We start from the raw sequence: 24460 nt of genomic DNA, 5'->3' as shown, positions 1-24460 counted from the left end.
CACCACCTACATCTGCAGCTAAAGGTTAAAGGTCACTCTTTTAAGAATGCCAATGTTCGCAATCTGAATCGAGAAGATGTTGATGGTTTCAAAGTGGAGTAAAAGAGGCCATAGCTGAACAGAGTGGGTGGCTTATTCCACCTTCAGTGCAGTTCTGAGATCCCTTCCAAGGTGCCTTAACCCCGATTCACACCTTGCGTCATGTTACCTTAGGTCACATGATACGGCGAGGCCTATCACCCTCTTAAGGGACAACCACTATTAAGGTTTACATACCTGAGATTCTCCGCCGTTTGGTTTTAGAACTGAAGAAGCCACTTTCTTTCCAAGCTCCTTTGAAAAAAGGGCAACTTTGGTTTTAGTTTTTGGTTTTGGTTATTCTTACTTGTGAGTTTATATGTTTCAGATAACACAACTTTTTTGATGGTGACTTAAGCTGTACCCAAGCTCTGTAAAGCAGCCAAATACTGTTGAAGCTCTTTCCTTGCCAGAGGGCAGAAAACAAGTGAATGAGTACATGTAAAAAATCCCCATGCCTTTTTAAAAGACTAATTCTGACAAGCTGTGTCTGGAAAACAAAACTACAAACAATGAATACGTTAAGTTAGGGAATTTCCTTGACTAAAAAATAAATAAATCGATTTCTAAGTAGTACCTTGGGTGTGGCTTTTCTTAGAAGAACCTACTTTATTTTAGTGAAGCTCATTCTTCCCTTGTCACTGCATAATGATCACCTCCTGCCGTTCTTCAATAGACTCCCTCGTGAGGCCCACTGTTCTGAGAACATAGAGGTTTCGTTTTCCAATTTCCACGTGACGCAGCCTGTCCAAACAGAGTTTAAAACCTCACCAACTTGCAGTGCCTGGTGACAGCGGAAGAGGAAAGAAGCAGAACAACACAGAGCTCTGTCAGCACTGACTGGTGAGTTAAAATTACATTTTCTTCATATATAAATGATATCAAGTGTTTCTATTCACTATGCCTCTCAGAATGCTTGCTTGTTTTGTCACCAGCTTTACTCCTACAGACATTTAAGCCTTCAAATTGCAATGTGGTGTCCATTTCTTTTCTACAGTATCTGAAATCTATGCCATTCTAAAGTATTATTGGACAAAAAGACACTGGAAAATGGCAGATTTTGGACTATATACCTACCAGCAGGAAGTGGTTGAAAGGGCTCTTAAACGAGAGAACGTCATAATTTGGTTACCGACTGGAGGTGGAAAGGACCCGCGCTGCAGTGTATGTGGCCAAAAAACACCTGGAGACCACACCAGATGCTAAAGTGATGGTCCTCGTAAACAAGGTACCTAAAGTAGAAAAAGGGCAATAAAAATACATCGTAAAACTGGTATAAGAAGATGACTTCATATAATGTTTTTGATGTGTTCTATTATTCAGGTTCATCTTGTTGACCAACACTACAACAAAGAGTTTGAGCCTAAACTGGGTCTACGCTATACTGTTAGGAAAGTGAGCGGAGAGAGTGATGAAAAGGACTTTTTTGGGTTAGTGGTGCAAGAGTCAGATGTGGTCATCTGCACAGCGCAGATCTTGTACAACGCTCTGATTAACAAGGAGGAAGCAAGACATGTCGAGCTCTCAGGTGAGTCAAAGTGAGCTTAAACACGTCTGATTATGCTGTTATGCTGAAATGAACTGACTTGAGGATTTCCTACAGATATTACTCTGCTGATAATCGATGAGTGCCACCATACTCACAAGGAGTCTGTCTACAACAAAGTAATGAGACTCTATGTGGAGAAGAAGCTGAAGGGAGAAAAACCACTGCCACAGATCTTGGGCCTCACAGCATCCCCAGGGGACAGGAGGTGCAAAGACCCTGGACAAGGCTGTGGAGCATGTACTGGAGGTCAGGGATTCATTTTTATATATATCATTTGCCACTCAAATGTCCTCCCACAAGTGTCTCTTTCTCATAATTGATTATGCTCTCTCAGATTTGTGCCAACTTGGATTCAGCCATAGTTTCAACTAAACAGTATGCTCCTGAACTGAAGGAAGTGGTGCCCAGACCCAGAAAAACCTTCAACATTGTCAACAAGAGAGATAGAGTAAGCAGATATTTAAAAAAAAACAAAAAAACAAACAAAAAAAACATGGATTTTGAAAAACTGCATTTTCTTGTAACATGAACAAATGCACTGAGAGACTAATGGGAAAAGCCTCATCTACTAGTTCACCTCAGAAATGACCACAAGTACTCTTATTGCCACTCCCAAGACTAGTGTTAATTTAATTCCACCTTGGAAAAATGCTAATATAAGAGTCAAATATATCTGTAGTAGCAGAATCTAAAATAAAGATTTTCAAAAATTTCCTTTTAATTTTGCCTGTGCTTAAAGGGCTCTTGGGTGTCACATCACTGACTGACTGTCTGAGGCATTTTTTGCCCTGGGATGACAGCCACCTGGCAAAAATTGGGACCTCCTAGTAACCACAAATACATGTTTTTCTTTGAGGATCCTTTTGGTGATCATCTGAAGTCGATAATGACGATTATCCACGGTTACATGGAAATCCCTCCAGACTTCAGACTGAGAGAGTGTGGAACACAAGAATATGAAGCAGATGTGGTGATTCTGGAACAGCGAGGTAAGACCGTAGCATTTAATCCTTCTGCCGATGGCAGCGGTAAATACAACGGATTTTGTGAGAGTTAAGGTAATCAGTATTTAAATAAAATAATACTGCTGCTTGTATCTGTCCTCTTTGACCAGGAGTACGAGACAACAACAGACTGCTTGCACAATGTGCGTTACACCTCAGGCAGTACAATGATGCCCTCCTCATCAATGACACCTTGAGGATGATTGATGCTTATCGTTCCCTGGAGGAGTATTACTCCAAAAAGAGAACCAAGGCCATTGATGGGACAGACTTCTTCTTGTTGGGACTTTTTGAAGGTGAAAATCCTAACATTTTCATCACTTGCTGTTATGTGTTAATACCATAACTTTATGTTGAAGCTCATAATGCAACTTTTGATGATTTCAGCCAATAAAAACATTACTATTTTGTGGCACACAGAGAATCAGGTGGAGCTAAGGAACCTTGCTATGGATTCTCGCTTTGAGAACCCAAAGATGGATAAACTTCAGAGCACTCTGTTAAAACAGTTTGGGTCAGGTGTCCCATCAAGGGGAATTCTCTTCAGTAAAACTCGCAAAAGCACCCACTGCCTGAAAGACTGGGTCCTCAAAAACAGGGCATTGAAAGATGCTGGCATCAAGGCAGACATCCTCACTGGTGCTGGTAATGGCAACACCTACATGACACAGGTATGATGATATACAGTCTTCACCGATAAGCTTTGAGTCAGTCACATTCAGTAACATCTCTATGGACATTTCTGCATGTTTCCATGCTTTTATTTGCATATTTCTTATAGAATGAACAAGCAGAAACAATCAGGAGTTTCCGTATGGGTTCTCTGAACCTCCTGATCTCCACCAGTGTGGCCGAAGAAGGTCTTGATATACCTGAATGTAACCTGGTGGTGCGCTACGGACTCCTTACTAATGAGATCGCCCAGCAGCAGGCAAGTGGACGTGCACGAGCAAGAGACAGTCAGTATGCAGTCGTAGCCCAAGCAGGCGGGCGTGAACATCGCAGAGAGCGCATCAATGAATATCTGGAGGAGCTGACTGGTAAAGCCATTGACCGTGTGCAACGTATGAGTCACTACGAGTTTAACTTAAAGGTGATGTTTAAGGACAGTACCGAGCCATAACTTACTGCTCTTGCTCTCACTGCCTAGTGTTACTAACATTATCGTCCATTCCTCTGTGATTCTAGTTAAGTGAGCTTCAACGAAAGGCAATTATTTCTAGTAAAATTGAAGAAAGCTGCAAAACGGAGAAGAGGAGTCGTAACACTGCTTCCAGTATCCAGTTCTTGTGTCGAAACTGTTTCACCCCTGTGGCTTCTGGCAGTGACATTCAACTTGTTGAAAATACGCAATATGTCAACGTCAGCCCTGACTTTAAGTGAGTTAAAGATGTTCTGATCTAAGAGTTAAAGCAGAAGTATGTTGAGACCAAATAAAAATATCTTTGCTTCTTGTTTGTCCTCAGGAATCACTACAAAGCTGCAGAGCAGGTGATTCTAGAAAGGAGCTTTGAGGACTGGGAGCCTGGGTGTAGAATCAGATGCAAAAAATGCAACAAGGTACAGTGAACTCACTGTTTAATACTGTATCTAAATAGATCCACAGTTCATGCTCATGTTGGAATCTGACTGTTATTCTTATACAAATTCACAGGAGTGGGGATTCGAGGTAAAATACAAAAAGCATGTCTTAATGCCAAATCTAGCCATTAAGAACTTTGCCCTGGAAACCCCCAAAGGCAGGATAACAGTAAAGAAATGGAAAGATGTACCTTTCCCTGTTGAGGACTTCGACTATGAAGAGTACTGCCAGGAAAACCTCCCTGACCTCTTTGATTGAGCCACGAACCAGAAAGCTCTGTGTGGTTTTCTTCTGCACTTTACTTGATTTTGAGACTCCAGTTTCTTTTAGAAAACCATACTGTTGTATGGTTGGAGGTTTGCATGAACACAGACTTGAAAAATTCACTCCACATATGCCTGATCTTTGTTCCAGGCAGCTAAAAAACCTTAGTGCATCAGTCATGTTTATAATTAGCAACCAGTGGAAGCTTCGTTTATGCCCAGTGCCTGAGTTCATCTGTGTTCTCCTATAACATGACCCTTTAACACCATGAATATTTGACATGCCATCAAGAGGAGATTAATTAACATGAACTGTTTTAGCTATTTTACATGTGTTCAGATGTAATGCTGCTGATGTGTGTATGAAGTTTGACATTGTGGACAATTTCTGTAACTAAATCAGATGTTTTATGAGAGCCTAATCTTAAGAATTATCATTGTTCACTAACAGATGAAATCAACCTTTTTATTTTTTCTATATCGTAGCATATCAATTTTTAAACTAAATCTAAAGTTGATTAATTTAAACAAATGCTCCCTTTAAAATGATTGATTTTTCATAATTTTGCCTTTATTAATCAGTAGGTGTCAGTCTTGGATAGCACAAGAAATGTTTTCATAAAGCCAGGATTAAAGCTTTCCACGAGGATTTTCACAGTGAAAGATGTGGATGTAATAGAAATGTCTGAATCTGCAGATAATGTGGAAATATACTGAGAATGAATGACTTACAGGTCACAGTCAAACATGACAGACCCACGAGCAAGGCATTTAATCCCCAACTGTTTCTATAAATTACGGTATTATCCACGTCAGGAGCACGGTTGTGCAGCCTTCTGATGTGTCTAGGCAACCACTGTAAAAGAGATGTGCATTCAGTTGACTGAACAGACACACATTATTTGCTGGGAGGAGGATATAAAAATATATATTTCTGTTTATATGTCCGTGTAAAAGTGTTACATAAATAAAAACAAAAATAAAAAGGATATGTGAAAATGCTGACTTCAGAGACTTTAATGTAATGTTTTAACACCTGGGGATGCACCCTCAGTATTACTGGATCAATACATAGTGTGTATTTTAACTGTTGTGGTTTAACACCATATAACTGATCTACATTAGAGATATGATTATTTCAAATTGCAATTTGTCAATTTGTAAGGCATACATGTTTTACAATTATAAAGTCTGTTTAAAGCAGACTTATTCCCAAGGATAAGATATATTTTGCTGTGATCTGGCCACAGATGAGGCGTTTAACCTTCAATAAGTAGTGGGATAGTATCAGGTCTGAACACTGAATCTTTATTAGATCTATTTTAGAGCTTACGTTTAGATGTAATTTATTACTGAGTCGTAAAATAAATCTATAAACTCATTAATTCAAATTATTACTGATTGTCTGCAGCTCTCTTGACTTATTTGCAACACCAGTGCTGGCTTTAGCTGTAAATATTCTTTATACATCTTTATTTGACTGACTCCTAATGTCTCTGAACTAGGCATCTGTCAAATCTGTCATTTTTGTGCAGAAGAAGTGTAAAACGATCCATCAAATGCTTTATTTCCTCTGAGTGCACACAGAGCCCTAAGCAGAAAGCCTGGCTTAACTAAGACAGGAAGCCTGGCTATGTCAAACTTCTCTAGCTGAAGATGATGACAAGTTATTATTTAATGCAATCCATAATTTAGGTTTGTCTTGTTGGCCAATCATGAAAAAAAGAGTTTGAGAGCAAAGAGCTGGACCGAGTCAGTGGAGAGACCAATACGAAGCATTTCTTTGTGTTACTGGTGCAGACGTCAGAGCCTTTCATCTGCACAGCCCAGCTCTTATACAATGCTCTGACTAACAAGGAGGTATTAAGACATGTTGTGCTCTCAGGTCAGTGAACGTCAACATTTCTAATATTTTGGCAACTGGGCGCCTGGATGTAGAATCAGATAAAGTAATTTAAACAGGGCACAGTCTTTAATACTGTGTTTAATAATACTATAATAATACTACTACTGTAAATGGCCTCGCTAGAAGTCTGACTAGCTATCCAAACAGCTAAACATGAACCCAGGAACTCCAGACAATAGATGAGAGCTTATGAAGTTTACTGGTTCTTTCATTTTGTGAAACTGTAACAATAAAGCATATATGGAAATGTACATTACTCATCTGTACTGTTAACAACAACATGTGCCTTAAACCAATTACCTAACAATGCATTTGAGGAGCTAGCATGACGATTAGCACCGCTAATTAGCATATGAACTGGCGATCTCATTTACATATGAATAGCACATTGAAAACTTGTTATCTGTGGTCCATCACACATAAAGACAACACTTGAAGTGTCTCACTGCTTTTCACCATTAAATACTTACAGACAATGCTTTAACAAACACCCAAAAGAAGGACATGAATGTGGCGCGGCCATCTTGAAAGAGCATAGCAAGAAAACATCCACTTCCTGTTTAACTCTTCTTCTACTGTCATAAAACATCGACTTAAAGGGGCCACAGGATGGCACATTTTACTAACATTCAAAACATGAAATTAACTAAACAGTAACATAACACTCCCCGCTTGGGATTATAACAATCCCACATTAAACTGTCAGTCACTAAACTTTTCGGGGGACAGCAGCAAAACCACTTCTGTTACAGGACGAGAGAAAGTCTTCTTATTGCCTGAGTGCGAAGTAGTTACTTCGACTTTCCTTACAAGTCCATCTTTCCCTGGGAAGGTCTTGGTTATGATACACATGGGCCAATCGCTCCTCTTCGCCTGAATGTCTTTGAGCAGAACAATGTCCCCTTCCTTGAGACTTTGTTTCTTGTCCTGCCATTTGTGTCGCAACTGAAGAGTATGAAGGTATTCCCGTCTCCATTTGGACCAGAACATGTCAGCAAGACCTTGTACTCTTTTCCATTGTTCTTTCAGAAGTATCCCCTTTCCAAAGTCACCAGGGGGTGGCGTTGTTGAGTCTGGTTTCATCGTGAGCAGCATTGACGGCGTGAGGATGAGAGGTGACTCAGGATCAGTGGACACAGGAATCAGGGGGCGAGCATTCATGATGGCACAGACTTCTGCCATGAATGTTGACAACAGTTCATGTGTTAGTAGTGCCCTTTTGCAGTCCTGTAACATAGAGTCAAGGATACGCCTGGCAATCCCAATCATTCGCTCCCAGGCACCGCCCATATGGGATGCATGTGGTGGGTTGAAGATCCATGAACAGTTTTGTTTGCTTAAGTAGCCTTCGACATCCTTGACTGACATGTTTGATCTGTCCATTTTTAGTTCACGAGAGGCGCCGATAAAGTTCGTACCGCAATCCGATCTTAGTTGTCTTGCCGGGCCTCTGATTGCAAAAAGCCGCCTTAAAGCATTTATGAAGCTGTCTGTGCTCATTGATTCGATCAACTCGATATGGACTGCTCTTGTCGACAGACATGAGAACATCACGGCCCACCTTTTGGAGCTAGCTTGTCCTCCTCTCGTGCGCTGGGTTACAATGTCCCATGGCCCGAACACGTCTACACCCACATATGTGAAGGGGGGTGCAACTTGCATTCGTTCAGATGGTAAGTTTCCCATTTGCTGACATTCCGCTTTTCCTCTCAATTTCTTGCATGTGACACACTTAAAAAGCACTGTGCTGATAGCCCTTTTGGCCCCTACCATCCAGAACCCTGCAGCTCTAATGGCACCTTCTGTGAAATGTCTTCCTTGGTGTTTCACAGTCTCGTGATAGTGCCGTATTAAGAGAGTTCCCAAGTGGTGTCGGGCAGGGATGATGAGAGGGTGAGTGGTGTCGATGCCCAGTTCAGATTGCATGATTCGGCCTCCAACTCTTAAGAGTCCATTACCATCTAGAATCGGATGCATTTTCCAGAGACTGCTTGAGGGGGAAATCTTGATTCCTTCCTGAATACACTTTATTTCCTTTTTGTAGCACTCACTCTGAACACTCTTTATGATGCAAACCTTCGCATTTTCCAATTCTTCCACTGTGGGTTGACAGAGATGCCAACCACGACAGCTGGATGTTTGGTTGGATTGACCAAAGGAACGAGCAATGTGGGTCAAGCGGGCAACTGCCCTGAGGAGAGGACTGTAGTTGGAAAACTTCTCAAAATGAGATGAACTTACTGTTGACTTTGTGGCTTGTGTCAGATTTGTTGTCACCAGCGGACGTATTTCCGTATCAAGGGTGGGATCCACAAGGTCAAACGTGACTGGAGATTGCGACTGTGCAGACGGTTTGAGGAGAAAGGCCGGCCCTTTAAACCATGTTGTGCTGCTCAGTTGCGCTGCTGCAACAGAGCGGGACCCATAATCTGCTGGGTTGAGTTCGGATGGAACATGCTTCCACTGGTTGGAGCATGTTGATTGGAGGATGCGTTGGACTCTGTTATGCACGTACACATAAAATCTTCGTGACTGATTGTGGATGTAGCCTAGCACGACTTTACTGTCAGTGTAGTACTCAATGTCGTCAAACGTGATGTCTATTTCTGCTACTATCAGCTCCGCAACTTCAACTGCAAGCACTGCAGCACATAACTCTAGCCTTGGAATCGTGAGGCCGGCTTGAGGAGCTAGCTTTGTTTTTCCAAACACAAAGCCGATTTCTGTTTTGTTTGAAGTAGACAGTTTGATGTAAGCGACAGCTGCAATGGCTTTCACGGATGCATCAGCGAATACACAAAGTGTTTTGGTTTGGGCGCCAGATGTAGAGAGAGAAGTGTAGGGGCGTGGTATTTGGAGATCTTCTAAATCTTGAAGTGAGTCCTTCCAATTACTCCACTCTGCTTTCATGTTCTCTGGGAGTGCTGCATCCCAGTCATCCGTCAAGCTGGTAAGTTCTCTGAGAATCAGTCTGCCTTGAATTGTGATTGGAGCGAGAAACCCTAGGGGGTCGTAGAGACTATTGACAGTAGAGAGGACACCTCTACGTGTGAAGGCCTTTTGCTCGTTGTCAAGTTTGAATGTGAAAGTGTCCGTGTTAACATTCCACAGCAGCCCTAAACTGCGTTGCACTGGCGAGTCTTGAGCGCACAGGTCCAAGTTTCCAATATTTTTTGCCCTGTCTTCTGGTGGAAATGCCTCTAGGACTGTAGGTCGGTTGGAGATTACTTTGTGTAGTCTGAGATTTGAGGAAGCAAGAGCCTGTTGAGCTTGTTGGAGAACTTGTATAGCCTTTTCTTCAGTAGAAAATGACTTGAGAGCGTCATCAACGTAGAAATCTCGTTCAATGAATGTCCGCACCTCACTTCCAAAATCTAGCTCACCAGTCGCTGCTGCTTTCTTCAACCCATATATGGCGACAGAGGGGGAGGGACTGTTCCCAAAAATGTGCACTCGCATGCGATACTCTATAACTTCAGAAGACATGTCGTTATCTTTGTACCACAAGAAGCGGAGAAAGTCCCTGTGGCTCTCTTTGACAACAAAACAGTGGAACATATGTTCAATGTCCGCCGTTATGGCCACCTGCTCCTTTCTGAATCTTATGAGCACCCCAACAAGACTGTTGTTGAGGTCGGGGCCTGTTAGCAACACGTCGTTGAGAGAGACTCCTTCATATGGGGCGCTTGAGTCGAACACGACCCTAATCTTGGCAGGTTTCTTTGGATGGTAAACTCCAAACAAAGGGAGGTACCAGCATTCCTGGTTCTGACTGAGAGCTGGTGCCACTTCAGCATGTCCTCTGGTAAGCATGTTCTCCATAAACTCCAGAAAGTGTGTTTTCATTTCAGGTCGTTTTTCAAGAGTGCGCCGGAGTGACATAAGGCGATCGTAGGCCAGTTGTCTGTTGTTCGGGAGCCGTTGCCGTGGCGATCGAAAAGGCAGAGGACCAACCCAGCTATTGTCACTGCCCTGATAGAACTCTGAGTCCATTATTTGGAGAAACTGCAGATCCTCAAGTGATGGTGCAAGTCTGTGATCATCCGCTGTGCGTGTGAAAACCTGCTGACCAATGCTGTCCACATTACATCCTGACACATGAAGGCTTGAGGGGCTGTGACTGTGCTCAGGAGCTTTGGTGAATGTCTCTTTAACAGTTATTTGACTGTTGCATGGCTGAAAATGGCTTGCACGGCCATTCTCCAGTATGAAAGTCTTATAGCTGTTCACGTGTGGGGGTCTGTGCACTCCATCAAGACAGACGTCACCTACCACAACCCAACCCATGTCGAGTCTCTGAGCAAATGGGGCGTCGTCTGGGCCGTTTATTTGCTCCCGGACTTTGTGGACTCGAAGCATGTCTCGTCCCAGCAGTAGTAGTATGTCGGCATTTGGGTCTAATGGCGGGATCAAGTTAGCAATCTGTCGTAGATGGGCGTGGTGGTTGGCAGCTTCTGGAGTTGGTATCTCAGAGCGGTTATCTGGAATGTCGTTACATTCGAGGAGTGTTGGCAGAGGAAGACTTGCCTTTCCATTCACTGACTCTACTATAAAGCCAGAAGCACTTCTTCCTGATACTCCTGTGAGTCCGGCACACGTCTTTAACATGTACGGGCGACTCTCTCCTTGGATCTGAAAAACATCAAAGAACTGGGAACGTGCCAGCGATCGATTGCTCTGATCGTCTAAGATTGCATACATTTTCTTTGTTTGCTCTCTGTGTCCAGCAGGATATACGTTCACTAGTGTGATTTTTGAACATTCTCTGGCGCTCACTCCTTCACCACACACCACAGTACACCGAGACGTGACTTCTTGGGTGTCTGCTTTGTCACTCTCCCCGCCTTGCTGTGGGAAAGGGGGGGATTTAGACTCCCGTGGTGTTGGACCTGGGTGGAGGGCAGAAATGTGATTTTTGCTGTCACACTCAGTGCACGTGATTTCTGATTCACAGTTCTTGGCTAAATGGTCAGTAGATGAGCAGCAGCGAAAGCAGACATTTAATTTTTTGAGAATCTGTTTGCGCTCTTCCAAGGGTTTCTCTCTGAACCCTCTGCACCTTTTCAGAGGATGAGGCTTGTTGTGAATTGGGCACTGTTTATTCGGATTCACAGCACATTTGGATTTTTCTGCATCTGCCTTGTCCTGTACTTGAGTTTTGTGAACAGATATGGACCCTTTGGGGAACCTTTCGTACATGTGTTTTCGTTCTGGTGTTATGGGTTGGTTAGAGCTGTGGACACTGAAGCTAGGGTCAGTTCGTGTTCTGGCTTCAGTGCGAATGAAGTTGACAAACACAGTAAAGGGGGGAAAGCTGACGCCATAATCGTGCTTGTACCTTGAACCAATATTCATCCACCTTTCTTGTAGATTGTACGGCAATTTTTCGACTATCGCTTGGATCCCTCTTGATGTGTCTAAGTAGGACAAGCCAGGTAAGTAACCATCCAGCTTAGCTGCCTCTAGCTCTAACATTAGGTCGGCAAGATCACGGAGTTTATAAGGCTCTTTAAGTGTGATTTTGGGGAAGCTGTCAACCTTTTGAAAGAGAGCTTGCTCTACAGCTTCTGGGGAACCATATACTTCTTCAAGTCTGTCCCAAGTCATAGCTAAACCAACTTCAGGGCATCTGATATTGACGGCTCTCATTTGTTTGGCTTGTTTAGCTGAATCTTTACCAAGGTAGCGCACCAGCAAATCCAGCTCTTCTCCTGGTGAAAGGTCTAACCCTGCAATTGCGGTTTTGAAAGATGATTTCCATGCCCAGTAACTCATGGGTTGGTCATCAAAGCTGGTAAGGCCTGTAGTAATGAGCTGGCTGCGGGCTAGATATTTGGCAAGGTCGTAAGTTGGTTGGCTCGGGGCATGTTCATTGTGAGCACAACTGGATTTGTATGGTGTCTGAACAAGAGGTGTAAACTCTTTGTAGCTGGTGAATAGGGGCTTGTACAGTTCGTTATGAGTAGCAGCACAGTTTGTTTTGTTTCCTTCTTTTACAGCAATTTCTTGAAAGGCGGGTGCAGGGTCTTTGTATTCAGTTTTTACTGGGGCTGTTGATTCTGCTGCATTGATAGCTGTTTGTTCCAAAACATACTGCGCAGTGCGTTTTTCTTTGTTCTCAGATAGGGATGGCCCATAAGCTACACTGCGTGTTTCGAAGCCTAATTCAAGTAGACCAGCTTCTAAAGAATTAGCTTCTGCTATGGCAGCTTCCTTCTCTTGTTCTGCTCTCAGTGCGTCAAGAGTAGCTTGTAAGCGTGCTTGCTCGACTTTAATTTCTATTTCTCTCTTTGCATATGAGGCTCTTGTTTGAGCAGCTTCAGCCTTTGCTTTTGCTCTGAGCAGTTCAATGCTAGCTGACGAGCCTGCTCTTGATGGTGGTTTGTGGGAACGGACTGACTCTGTCTCGGCTTTGAAGGATTTACTTTCAGACATTTTGGATTTGTTGTATTTTGATTGCGTCCGTCCGTCCGTTTACTTTACTTAGCTTTATAGGATGGTCGTAGCTCCACGCGGTGGCTTCTGTAGCTATGATGCTTGCCGTGGTGCTGTCTTTTCACTGTAAATGGCCTCGCTAGAAGTCTGACTAGCTATCCAAACAGCTAAACATGAACCCAGGAACTCCAGACAATAGATGAGAGCTTATGAAGTTTACTGGTTCTTTCATTTTGTGAAACTGTAACAATAAAGCATATATGGAAATGTACATTACTCATCTGTACTGTTAACAACAACATGTGCCTTAAACCAATTACCTAACAATGCATTTGAGGAGCTAGCATGACGATTAGCACCGCTAATTAGCATATGAACTGGCGATCTCATTTACATATGAATAGCACATTGAAAACTTGTTATCTGTGGTCCATCACACATAAAGACAACACTTGAAGTGTCTCACTGCTTTTCACCATTAAATACTTACAGACAATGCTTTAACAAACACCCAAAAGAAGGACATGAATGTGGCGCGGCCATCTTGAAAGAGCATAGCAAGAAAACATCCACTTCCTGTTTAACTCTTCTTCTACTGTCATAAAACATCGACTTAAAGGGGCCACAGGATGGCACATTTTACTAACATTCAAAACATGAAATTAACTAAACAGTAACATAACAACTACTATAATTTAATAATACTTTAAATACTAGTGTCAAATTGGGCTGCACGATTCGTCGACATAATCGATGACGTCGACTATAAAAATTTGTAGACGCAGAATTATACTGTCTACTTTTCATACTAATATTAATAAATATGTTTTTATAATACACGGTATACTACACTGCAGTACACTACAGGAAGACTGCGATGAAGTGAGCCCTGGCTTGCGAAGTCACAGTCAAGCTCACCGCAACACCAGCCGCACCTATACAATCCTGTTGCACTTTTCATACACATATTACGGTACGGGTGCGACTGGGTTAGAAACACGAGTCTTCTGAATACTTGCATTTTTCACTATTTTACTTCTTAATCCACTTCGAGATTTGAAATATTAGCTATATATATATATATTTATTTATTTATTTATATGACATACATTAATAAATAATTATTACACTGCACGTTGAAAAAAAAAATACAAATACAAATTCGGTAAGAGTTGACAATACATTTGTCTTCTCACTATACTGTATATTTTTGTTCAACCTGACCTTATCCCCAACTAAACTGCTGTGCTGTATTTTTGATATTGTGTATTTTTTTTAATTTATAACAAGAGAATTGTTAAAGGTGACGTGAATATTTCACTGGATTCTACAGTGTGTTCACACCGAAAAAAAAGTTTGGGCAACCTTGTTAATAGCCATTATTTTCCTGTATAAATCGTTGGTTGTTACAATAAAAAATGTCAGTTAAATATATCATATAGGAGACACACAGCGATATTTGAGAAGTGAAAAGAAGTTTACTGGATTTACAAAAAGTCTGCAATAATTGTTTAAAGAAAATCAAGCAGGTGCATAAATTTGGGCACCACAAAAAAAGAAATGAAATAAATATTTAGTGTATATAAATGTGTGTGTCTCCTATATAATGTATGGGGGGCCTTTTTCTGGACGTGCTTCCCATCCAGAGCTCCACAGCAGAGAGGGAAGTTCCAGCGCTCCTGGAATCCTTGTGTGATGGACCGCCAGTCTCCAGGTGAAGGCACAGCCATTGTATTGATCATGCCACATACCGAAGAGTTATTGTACACTTTTACAGACATAACAATAGGAATGATTTCCTGACGTGTACTTCATGGCTGAAAGGTTGAATCAGTTAAAGGGAGAAGAAGCTATGCTGCTTTACAAGGGTGGGATGAAGCAGGTGTGATGGGGTGTCCATAATAGAGAGCCGTTTGTTCAGTGACCTCGGACCTTCGCCCACCAGTGCTGCTTCTAACCTTGCAGATGAATTTGCTCTTCCTTTTGGCATCTCTGTCACTGATGATGCCCCTACTTGTACACAGCATCACTGCTGGTCCTACAGTCTAAAATGAGAACGGACTCGCGTACTTGAGAATTGAGAAAAGGAAAAATGCAAGTATCCAGAAGTGTTTCTAAGCCAGTCGGCACCCGTACCGTAATATACGTAAGAAAAGTGCAATACGATTGTAGGTGCGGCTGGCGGTGCGGCTAGCTTGACCTGACTTCATGTGTGAGGGCTCACTTGACCACAGTTACAGGAAGCACCCTGGAGCTGTGACGTCAACTCTGAATGGGTCAGTTTGAGTGTTTATGTTAACGTTTGTACAGTAATTTCATGTTAATGCTTGTACAGTAATGTTTATGTTCATGTTTATGTTAGCTTACCGGTCGGAAACTTCTCAGGATATGCTAGCTAATCACCTGAGCAGGTGCCCTAGAACAGGTTTGCCTACAGGAAGCGAAGATAAGAGTTATTGAAATACTCGTTGACTAATCAAAGAAAAATTGGCAGATTAGTCGACTACCAAAATAGTCTTCTGTTGCAGCCCTACTGCAAATAGATCCATAGTTAGGGATTGTGTTGTTCTTATGTAAATACACAGGAATAGGATAACGTACAAGAAGACTGTCTTACTGCCCTATCCACAGTGACTATGTATTTTTCTCTGGAGATTCAGGGTGGAAGGAAAACATTGAAAAAGAAATAAATATTTGTTAACATCATGACGTTCTCACAATTGAGACCCCTGTAAGGGAGGAAAGAGGGTTTTCTTTTGCAATCTACTGGAGTTTGTGAGCCTATTTTCATTAAGAAAATCAATCAATCATTTTGCAGCTGGACGTTTGAATGAACCCAGACCACGGCCATTGTATCATCCCCTTTGCATGTTGTTGTAACGATTTCTTCACTTTCCTCTCAAGTCCAGCCCAGAAGCAAATGATAAAACTACCTCCTGCTGTAACATGAACCTTAACCATCGTACACACTTTATGTCATCAAAAAGATGAACTTACATGAACCATTGTAGTCATTTTAAAGTGCACTTAGATGTAATACTACAAATTAGTTTACAAAAATATGATATTGTGCATACATTGATTATCTCAAACTTAGATGTTTCATTTGAGCTCAGTCTTTAGAAAATGTCATTGTCAACTAACAGCTGAAATCTTTTTTTATGGTTTAGATCTATAAACATTTAGACTACATTCTAAAGATGAAGAATTTGACTGTAACACAATGAAAGGAAACTGAAACCAAATACTGCTGAAGCTCCTTTGCCTGAGGGTAGAGATCAAGTTACGTGAGCTGACATTAAAACAGACAAGGGGATTTTTTTTCTTTTTTTTTTTGCCACACTAACAAGCTGTTTGTTACATCAGGAAAGCAAAACTAAAAACAATAGGCAGAGCGAGTTAAGAGTAGATATTTTAGTAATCACCTTCTGTTCATCCAGAGACTCCCTCATGAGGGCCAACTTTCTGAGTTCAGATAAGTTTCATTTTCCAGTTTCCACGTGACACAGGCAGTCCAAACAAAATTGAAAACATCCCCAGCTTGCAACTGTCTTGTGACGGCTGAAAAGGAGACAAAACTACACAGAGCTTCGTCACTGGTGAGTTCAAAAGGCTGACTTTCTTTCTGTTTGTTTTGTCACTAGCTTTGCTCCAGCAGACTTTTAAGGCTAAGAGTTTGAAGTCACAACTGGGTGTCCATTTCTCTTCTACAGTATCTGTGTTCTATGCCACTCAAAAATATTTCTGAACAAAAGGGCACTGCAAAATGGCAGATTTTGGACTGCATAACTACCAGCAGGAAGTGGTTGAAAGGGCTCTTAAAGGAGAGAACATCATAATATGGTTACCGACTGGAGGTGGAAAGACCCGCGCTGCAGTGTATGTGGCCAAAAAACACCTGGAGACCACACCAAATGCTAAAGTGATGGTCCTCGTAAACAAGGTACCTAAAATAGAAAGAGGGGATTTAATTTTTAAGACAATAAAAACTATTATACACCTGCTGTGACTAAAGGTGACTAATATAATGTTTTTGATGTGCTCTATAATTCAGGTTCATCTTGTTGACCAACACTACAACAAAGAGTTTGAGCCTCACCTGGGTGGTACCTTCATTATTAAGAAAGTCAGTGGAGAGAATAAGGAAAAGGACTTTTTTGGGTTAGTGGTGCAGCAGTCACAAGTAGTCATCTGCACAGCGCAGATCTTGTACAACGCTCTGATTAACAAAGAGGAAGCAAGACATGTCGAGCTCTCAGGTGAGTCAAAGTGAGCTTAAACATGTCTGATTATGCTGTTATGCTGAAATGAACTGACTTGAGGATTTCCTACAGATATTACTCTGCTGATAATCGATGAGTGCCACCATACTCAGAAGGAGGAAGCCTACAACAAAGTAATGAGACTCTATGTGGAGAAAAAGTTGAAGGGAGGAAAACCACTGCCACAGATCTTGGGCCTCACAGCATCCCCAGGAACAGGAGGCGCAAAGAACCTGGAAAAGGCTGTGGAGCATGTACTGGAGGTCAGGGATTCATTTTTTATTTGAGGTTTTTATATAATTTATCTCTATTTAATTAGCTGGCTTTGCTTGAAAATGCTCCTCCTTTCAGATTTGTGCCAACTTGGACTCAGTCATAGTTTCAGCTAAAGAATATGCATCTGAACTGAAGGAAGTGGTGCCCAAACCCAGAAAAATCTTCAAAATTGTAAAAGAAAGACTTAAAGTAAGCATATTTTTTATACCTGTTTTTATTTCTATAAGACCATTTATTTGAAATACAAAAATTAGAATTTTCTTGTATTTATAAAAACAACACGTTGTTGTTGTTGTTGTTGTTGTTGTTGTTGTTGTTGTGACAGTAGCACTAGAAGCAGTTTTTCAATCGCTGTAATAAAAAAGAAATTGCCAGATATGGGATAAATATTTCTTATCCTTCTTTAAAGTTTATGTTTTTCCCTTATTATCTTTGTTTCTATTCCCATTCCTAACATCACCTCTTGGCATGAAACAAACAGAGCACTTGTTAACCTTGTTGATCTTATATGAAAATTGCAAGACTAACTCTAAATTTGAATGTTTTTGTATGTATTCTTTACTTGCTCATTTAGAAAAAAATGATGGTAAAGTTTTCTAGTGCACATCTAAAGAAAAAAAAGAAAGAATCTATCAGATCTTTCGGTGTTTTAGTGACAGAGTTTCAAGACTTTCCCTTTCTTTGTGAAATAATTCACTGTGCTGCTTGTAAACCTGTTTGTGTTTTTGACTGCTCACATGTTGCCAACAACATGCCTTTCCCATAAAAATGCTGAAACTCAGGTGTGACTTAATGGCCTGTTTAACACATTTGCTTTACCATTGACGTTACAGTTAGTGAAACCAGTTAAGGTATCATGGGTATGCTGAACTTGCATTGTAGCAGAGACCTTTAGCTATCACACACATATTAAGTTTAGATATCTTAAACAAATCATGGAAAAATACTAAACTAAGAACAAATGCACATTTTAATATATAATATATAATAAAAAATAACCCTGTAGTATCAGACTGTAAACATTTGTTTTTATTTTTAATGTAATATTATGTTATTGGCTGAAGCAGTTGTTGTCCTAGAGGTATCATACAAATGCTGGCCTCAGGACAACAACCACTTGTCGAAAAACAGTATCTGCTAGTAAACACAAACACGTGTTTTGCTTTGAGGATCCGTTTGGTGATCATCTGATATCGATGATGAACACCATCCACAGTCGAATGAACCTTCCTCCAGACTTCAGACTTAAAGAGTGCGGAACACAAGAATATGAGACAGATGTGGTGAATCTAGAGCAACGAGGTACAGACTTAGTTTTTAACCTTGTAACGTGATTTTGTTTTGAGCATATTTTTTCATAGAATTAGAGTAAGGAAATCTTTAGATGAAACAATGCTTCTTCTTACATCTGTTTCTTTGACCAGGCGTACAGGAGAAAAACAGGCTGCTTGCACAATGTGCGTTACACCTAAGGCAATATAATGATGCCCTCCTCATCAATGACACCTTACGAATGATTGATGCTTATCGCTCCTTAGAGGAGTATTACTCCAAAAAGAGAACCAATCCCATTGATGGGACAGACACCTTCCTGTTGGAACTTTTTGAAGGTGAGAGTCCTCATGTTTTCATTATAATCCACATTTTCATGGTTTCAGCAAATATAACCATCACTTGCGTCACTATTTTGTGGCACACAGAGAATCAGGTGGAGCTAAGGAACCTTGCTATGGATTCTCGCTTTGATAACCCAAAGATGGATGAACTTCAGAGCACTCTGTTACAACAGTTTGGGTCAGGTGTCCCATCAAGGGCAATCATCTTCAGTAAAACTCGTAAAAGCACCCACTGCCTGAAAGACTGGGTCCTCAAAAACAGGGCATTGCAGGAAGCTGGCATCAAGGCAGACATCCTCATCGGCGCTGGTAATGGCAACACCTACATGACACAGGTATGATGATATACAGTCTTCGCCTATAAGCTTTGAGTCAGTCACATTCAGTAACATCTCTATGGACATTTCTGCATGTTTCCATGCTTTTATTTGCATGTTTCTTACATAATGAACAGGCAGAAACAATCAGGAATTTCCGTATGGGTTCTCTGAACCTCCTGATCTCCACCAGTGTGGGCGAAGAAGGTTTTGATATACCTGAATGTAACCTGGTGGTGCGCTACGGACTACTTACTAATGAGATCGCCCAGCAGCAGGCCAGTGGACGTGCACGAGCAAGAGACAGTCAGTATGCAGTCGTAGCCCAAGCAGGTGGGCGTGAAGATCGCCGAGAGCGCATCAATGAATATCTGGAGGAGCTGACTGGACAAGCCATTGACCGTGTGCAAACTATGACCCCTCAAGACTTTTGCACAAAGGTGAGCGTATATACTCTACCAGTCCTTAATACATTTCACAGCCCCGTGGTATTAACATCACCTTCCATTCTTCCTTGTCTCCAGATTACTCAGCTTCAAGAGATGGTAGTCACTTGCACAAAAATTGAACAGAGGCGCAAAGCAGAGAAGAGGAGTCGTAACACTGCTTCCAGTATCCAGCTCTTGTGTCGAAGCTGTTTTACCCCTGTGGCTTCTGGCAGTGACATCAAGCTAGTTGAGAACATGTACGTCAACGTCAACCCTGACTTTAAGTGAGTTAAATATGTTCTGATCTAAGAGTTAACGCAAAAACATGTTGGGGACAAAGTAAAATATCTTTTCTTTTGGTTTGTCCTCAGGAAACACTATACATTTGGAGACCAACTGACTCTAGAAAGAAGCTTTGAGGACTGGGAGCCTGGGTGTACAATCAGCTGTAAAATATGCAGCAAGGTACCCTCTTCAAATAAAAACAAAACACAATGTTACGTTCATGCTCGTGTTGGATTCTGAGTGTTGTTCTTGTGTAAATTCACAGAAATGGGGAAATGAAATAAAGTACAAGAAGTGTGCCATACTGCCAAATCTAGCCATTAAGAACTTTGTTTTGGAGAGCCCTGGTCAAGAGCGGCTACCAGTGAAAAAGTGGAAGGATGTACCTTTCACTGTTGAGGAGTTCAACTTTAAAGAGTACTGCCAGGAAAATTTCACTGACTTGCTCGATTAAGACATCAATAAGAGAGCTCTGTGTGGGTTTTCCTATTCTCGAGTTTCTTTTCACAGATTTGCTCCACAGATGTTAAGTCTTTGTTCTGCGAGTCCTGCGTGCCAAAACCTTTAATGCACTAATCATGCTTGCAATTATTTGCATTTGTTTTGTACATAGAGTATTTCCTCATTTACATCTCAAGTCAAGTACAGAAGCAAAGAACATGAACCATCATGAGCATTTGACATGTCATTAAGAAAAGATTCATTTTACATGAATTTTTAGCTATTTTACAATTAGTTTAGATGTAATATTACCAATGTGTGTTTGAATTATGTAAGTGGGAGTACAGTGATCATCTAAAATTTATATAAATACTTATCCTAATGTTAAGAAATTGTCTACTAAGTCTAAATCCCTTTTTGTGTGTTTAATATGAATTAATGTTACATTAATTAATATCAAATAAAATCAGACATGTCTTTTGAAATGATTAATTTTGACTTTATTAGCCAGTAGGTGTCACTGTTGGATAGCCAATGTTCACAATCTGCAAAACGCTACAGTTCTCATCTGCCCTCATTACTGCTAACAAATGGTGTGACTAAAGCCAGGATTGAAGCTTTCCATGTGGATTTTTACACTAAAAAATTGGTCCTCTATGGCCCGGGGCTCTGATGTAATAGAAGTGAGTCTGAATACATAGATAAAGTAAAGATAAGGCTGAGAAAGAATGAATGTGTGACTCTACTCACAGTCAAACTTGTCAAAACCCTTGAGCAAGGCATTCAGTCCCCAAATGTTTCAGTGAAGTTTCTCATTAGCGACTACATCGAGATGGTATAGTCTCCTGATGTATGTGTGGAGCATCTGTAAAAAAAATAAGTGCACTCAGTAGCAAAGCAAATATTGTGCACTCTTTTCAGTCAACTGATACACAAGAAAATGTGCTTTTTATATCTATAAGTAAAAGCATTACATGAAAAGGTGGTATTTAAAAACACCGTCCTCAAAGACCGTCTGTTTACATATTTAAACTATAACCTGAATGCTGCCATGAAATGTTTTCTGTTTCAGATCACCATGCTTCTTCTGCATCGCTAGATCAATATGTGCTTATGCATTTCAGCTTGGATCATTTAACATCAAGTAAACAGGGGAAGTGATTTATTATACTTGCAAATTTTCATTTAAACATACAGAATTCAAAAAATACATTTAGTTGCATAATGTCTCACATTTTGGCAGCACTCAGAATGCAGACCTAGACAGCTAGACTTGGAGTTTCATTAAGCTCCTGTGTTTACATACACAAATCAAACTCCACATACATAAGCAGCACTTTGTGTTTTATATAGAACAGTTTGCAAAACAAACCCATAAACCGAAACTAAAGAGACTGGTGGGGAAACTATCAATTTAAAAGCTGGAAAACATATTGGACAGATTCATGTCCGATGTGATAAATTATCTTTGTGTGTCTCTCCACAAGATTAGGTCAACCTCATGGTGTCACACGCGGCATAATCCTTTCAAATCTGGCAGCGAGCTGGAGTCTGTAGTGCTGCCATGGACATAATCACACTAAAAACAGGCTCTGTTCCGTCTCATTCCCGACTCCGATTCAGGCGGGCACAGAGGAGACGTACAGTCAGTATATGATTTACTCTGATCAGGCTCTGGCTCTATAATCAACACTGATTACTTCCTTTTACTTCCCAGCTCAACACCCCATGCATCTTAATTGCAATTAGGTGTCTTCTGAAATTAAAGCAAGTTGGAGTAGTTGAGCAATGAATGATTACATAGGTAGGTGTACATACACAGAGATTACACACACAAATGCAGTGTAGATTTGTTTGTACGATATAGGGAATCCTTTAAGACACACAATAGAATCATTAGTTTTTATGGCATGCACATCTGTAAGTACAAGCAAGACAGAACGTATCCTCGTGTTTTGAAAGCGGCACTGGGGACATTCTGTCTTTTGAGACACTGGAGACATGGAAACTCACAGGCTGCGTTGGAGCTGAACTGTAATGTGAATTTTAATTAGACAAGTTCACCAACAGAACATGCTTGTTTTGACATCAGCGTGGGTTTAGCCTTTTTCGAAGATTAAATTTTTCAACAATATTAAGAGTTGCAGTAATTTTGTCATGCATAATAATAATAATGTACATTTATTATTTACATTATGTGTGCACCCCCCCCCTCCAGATCTATGTTTAATTATCCATGTAACTGTGTGAGCCAACGTTGTCCCCTTGTTTTGTTTTTCAAAATTCAAATGATGATTAATCTAGAAAAAAATGGTGGTACTAATAGATGAAAATTAAAAGATGGAAGCTTAGTGTTCACCCTCTTGGTGAGAAGGAAAATATTTGTCTTACAGGCAGCCAGGTAATATGAATCTTGAGTGCCTCCTTCAATTTGACTGAGGATCAATTTGATCTAATTAGCAACTTGTAATGGTAGCTAGGTGACCTGGCCACCTCCGCTTATTAGCTAAGAAACTAACACAGCTGCCTGGATTCTTTTTAAGCTACGAAGGACAGTCAACCATACTGATGCTACCAGGCACGTGCAGAGGGGGGGGCTAGAGGGGCTTGAGCACCCGCCCCTTTCCTGATGGGTGCCCAAAGTGCCCTTTTGTTGAGGCAACTTTAAAAAAAAAAATTTTTTTTTTTTTTTTAATGTGTGTGTGCGTACGGAGTCCTGTCTGTGCCCCTCAACAATAATATTTAACTATTAATCACAGTTAAATAAAATAAAAGGATCTGGCTTGCATCAGTCACATGATCACATTTAACCAATGATCGCTCTTGACGGCAGAACGCGCTGGTTACGAGCCGGGAACGAGCTCACAAAGAGCACGCGCATTTTTTGCGGTCCGGAGCTGCAGGAGAAACACAAGTTAACTCAGAGACACAGACTGATGCGACAAAACCAGTAAGTAGGTGTACAACGTACACTGTAGTGTATAGCACACAGGAGTGTTAGCTTATTACGTACACGTTGGTATGTTGAAACAAACGAGCGTGCTGTGTGTGCAACAGCGTGACAAACATTACCTGTCCTTTTATTAACTGCACAAGTAGTGCTGATCATAGCTGCTGGCTACCTGTGTAAGGCTGTCATGGGTCTGCAGCTCTGTCACCGTTTTAGGGAACATATTTAGTTTTAAAGTAAGTTTCCAGGCTTTTGCTGCCTTTCTGGAGGGATTATATTTCACTAAAAAACGATCTAATATGCATGTCCACATAATTATGCATTATTATAATTATAATATATTAAAAAACACACGCTGTATTTTAAAGAACATACATTAAGAAGCAGATTATTTTAGATTCATATTTTAAATAAGACAAAATTTGGATTTTACAGCAGTAAAATTATTGTATCTCTACAGTTTAAAAATGTAATAAGCTTTGCCCCTGCACAGAGTGGATCGTGAAACAAATGGAATCATCATAAATACATTATTTCATATTTATTACTTCCCCCTCCTCATTGCTTTATTATTGTAGCTCTAGTAATAAATAATAATGTAAGGATTCTGGATCAGCACAGTGATGCCCATAGTATATATAGTATTCTGAAGAAGGTCTAAAACGTCACTGTGTGTGTGTGTGTGTGTTTTATTTAGATGGATTTAAAAAAAAAATATTACTCATGATATAACATTGTCCAGACATGCCTGGTAAGGACATGAGGAGGAAACAGTAGGAGCTGTGTGAGGCTACTAAAGGCAGTGCTATAACATTTTTCTGTCATCATTTTATTATAGATTAAGTGCGAGAGTTGTTAGGTGTGGATAATTAGATTATAGTTTATTGCAATAGCAAGTTGTGCCTTGTTCTCAGATAGACAGCAAGTGGAGAGTGATATATGAAAAGATGGGATGGAAGGAAGAAGAGAAGCAAAGAGTGATTCACAGGCAGAGCCTAAATTATTTCTCACCGTTTTTTGTTGCCTTATGGTTCCAAGCGCTGTCACCAATCTTTGCATTTTGTTATT

General features: G+C 40.7%; 3 protein-coding genes across 9 annotated transcripts; 2 read left to right on the top strand and 1 right to left on the bottom strand.

The window, feature by feature from the left end:
* The first annotated feature begins 1128 nt into the window (after positions 1-1128).
* On the top strand, positions 1129-5475 carry dhx58 (DEXH (Asp-Glu-X-His) box polypeptide 58). The gene is given in 13 exon segments (XM_085156059.1): positions 1129-1227; positions 1229-1306; positions 1402-1606; positions 1682-1821; positions 1823-1873; positions 1962-2075; positions 2484-2616; positions 2742-2927; positions 3052-3302; positions 3413-3724; positions 3820-4010; positions 4098-4191; positions 4286-5475. Coding segments are annotated over 13 exon segments (2040 nt in total). The 3' UTR covers positions 4472-5475.
* On the bottom strand, positions 5251-13485 carry LOC146519726 (uncharacterized). 2 transcript variants are annotated; one of them, XR_014873605.1, is made up of 2 exons: positions 6853-13485; positions 5251-6603 (listed from the first exon to the last, which is right to left on the bottom strand). XR_014873605.1 is itself a non-coding variant. In XM_085156042.1 (2 exons), the coding sequence occupies exon 2, from the start codon at positions 12815-12817 to the stop codon at positions 7085-7087; it is 5733 nt and encodes a 1910-aa protein (XP_085012168.1). In that variant the 5' UTR covers positions 12818-13058; positions 13308-13485; the 3' UTR covers positions 5251-7084. The 2 variants fall into 2 exon arrangements, 1 of the variants encoding a protein (XP_085012168.1); XM_085156042.1 differs by having other exon boundaries at positions 5251-13058; positions 13308-13485.
* A 954-nt stretch (positions 13486-14439) lies between these two features.
* On the top strand, positions 14440-23003 carry LOC146519725 (ATP-dependent RNA helicase DHX58-like). Of its 6 annotated transcripts, none has more exons than XM_085156063.1 (13): positions 14441-15093; positions 16327-16416; positions 16573-16760; positions 16872-17076; positions 17152-17342; positions 17431-17544; positions 18525-18657; positions 18780-18965; positions 19056-19306; positions 19417-19728; positions 19813-20000; positions 20088-20181; positions 20267-23002. In XM_085156063.1, exons 3-13 carry the CDS (start codon positions 16584-16586, stop codon positions 20453-20455), a joined length of 2040 nt encoding a protein of 679 aa, XP_085012189.1. In that variant the 5' UTR covers positions 14441-15093; positions 16327-16416; positions 16573-16583; the 3' UTR covers positions 20456-23002. The 6 variants fall into 6 exon arrangements, with proteins under 6 accessions (XP_085012191.1, XP_085012189.1, XP_085012188.1 ...); XM_085156062.1 differs by having other exon boundaries at positions 14443-15093; positions 16531-16760; XM_085156061.1 differs by having other exon boundaries at positions 14443-15093; positions 16311-16416; positions 16531-16760.
* Positions 23004-24460: the final 1457 nt, after the last annotated feature.

The sequence above is a fragment of the Neolamprologus multifasciatus genome, chromosome 4 (genome assembly GCF_963576455.1).
Source record: "Neolamprologus multifasciatus chromosome 4, fNeoMul1.2, whole genome shotgun sequence".
Classification (NCBI taxonomy): Eukaryota; Metazoa; Chordata; class Actinopteri; order Cichliformes; family Cichlidae; genus Neolamprologus; species Neolamprologus multifasciatus.
Note: the sequence above shows the minus strand (reverse complement) of the source record. Positions and strands in the feature narration are given on the sequence as shown.

Coding starts and splice junctions, on each gene's coding strand:
- LOC146519726 (XM_085156042.1), bottom strand. CDS start 12,817: ATGTCTGAAAGTAAATCCTTCAAAGCCGAGACAGAGTCAGTCCGTTCC.
- LOC146519725 (XM_085156063.1), top strand. CDS start 16,584: ATGGCAGATTTTGGACTGCATAACTACCAGCAGGAAGTGGTTGAAAGG. Junction 16,761..16,871: donor TGATGGTCCTCGTAAACAAG/GTACCTAAAATA, acceptor TCTATAATTCAG/GTTCATCTTGTTGACCAACA. Junction 19,307..19,416: donor GCAACACCTACATGACACAG/GTATGATGATAT, acceptor TGTTTCTTACAT/AATGAACAGGCAGAAACAAT.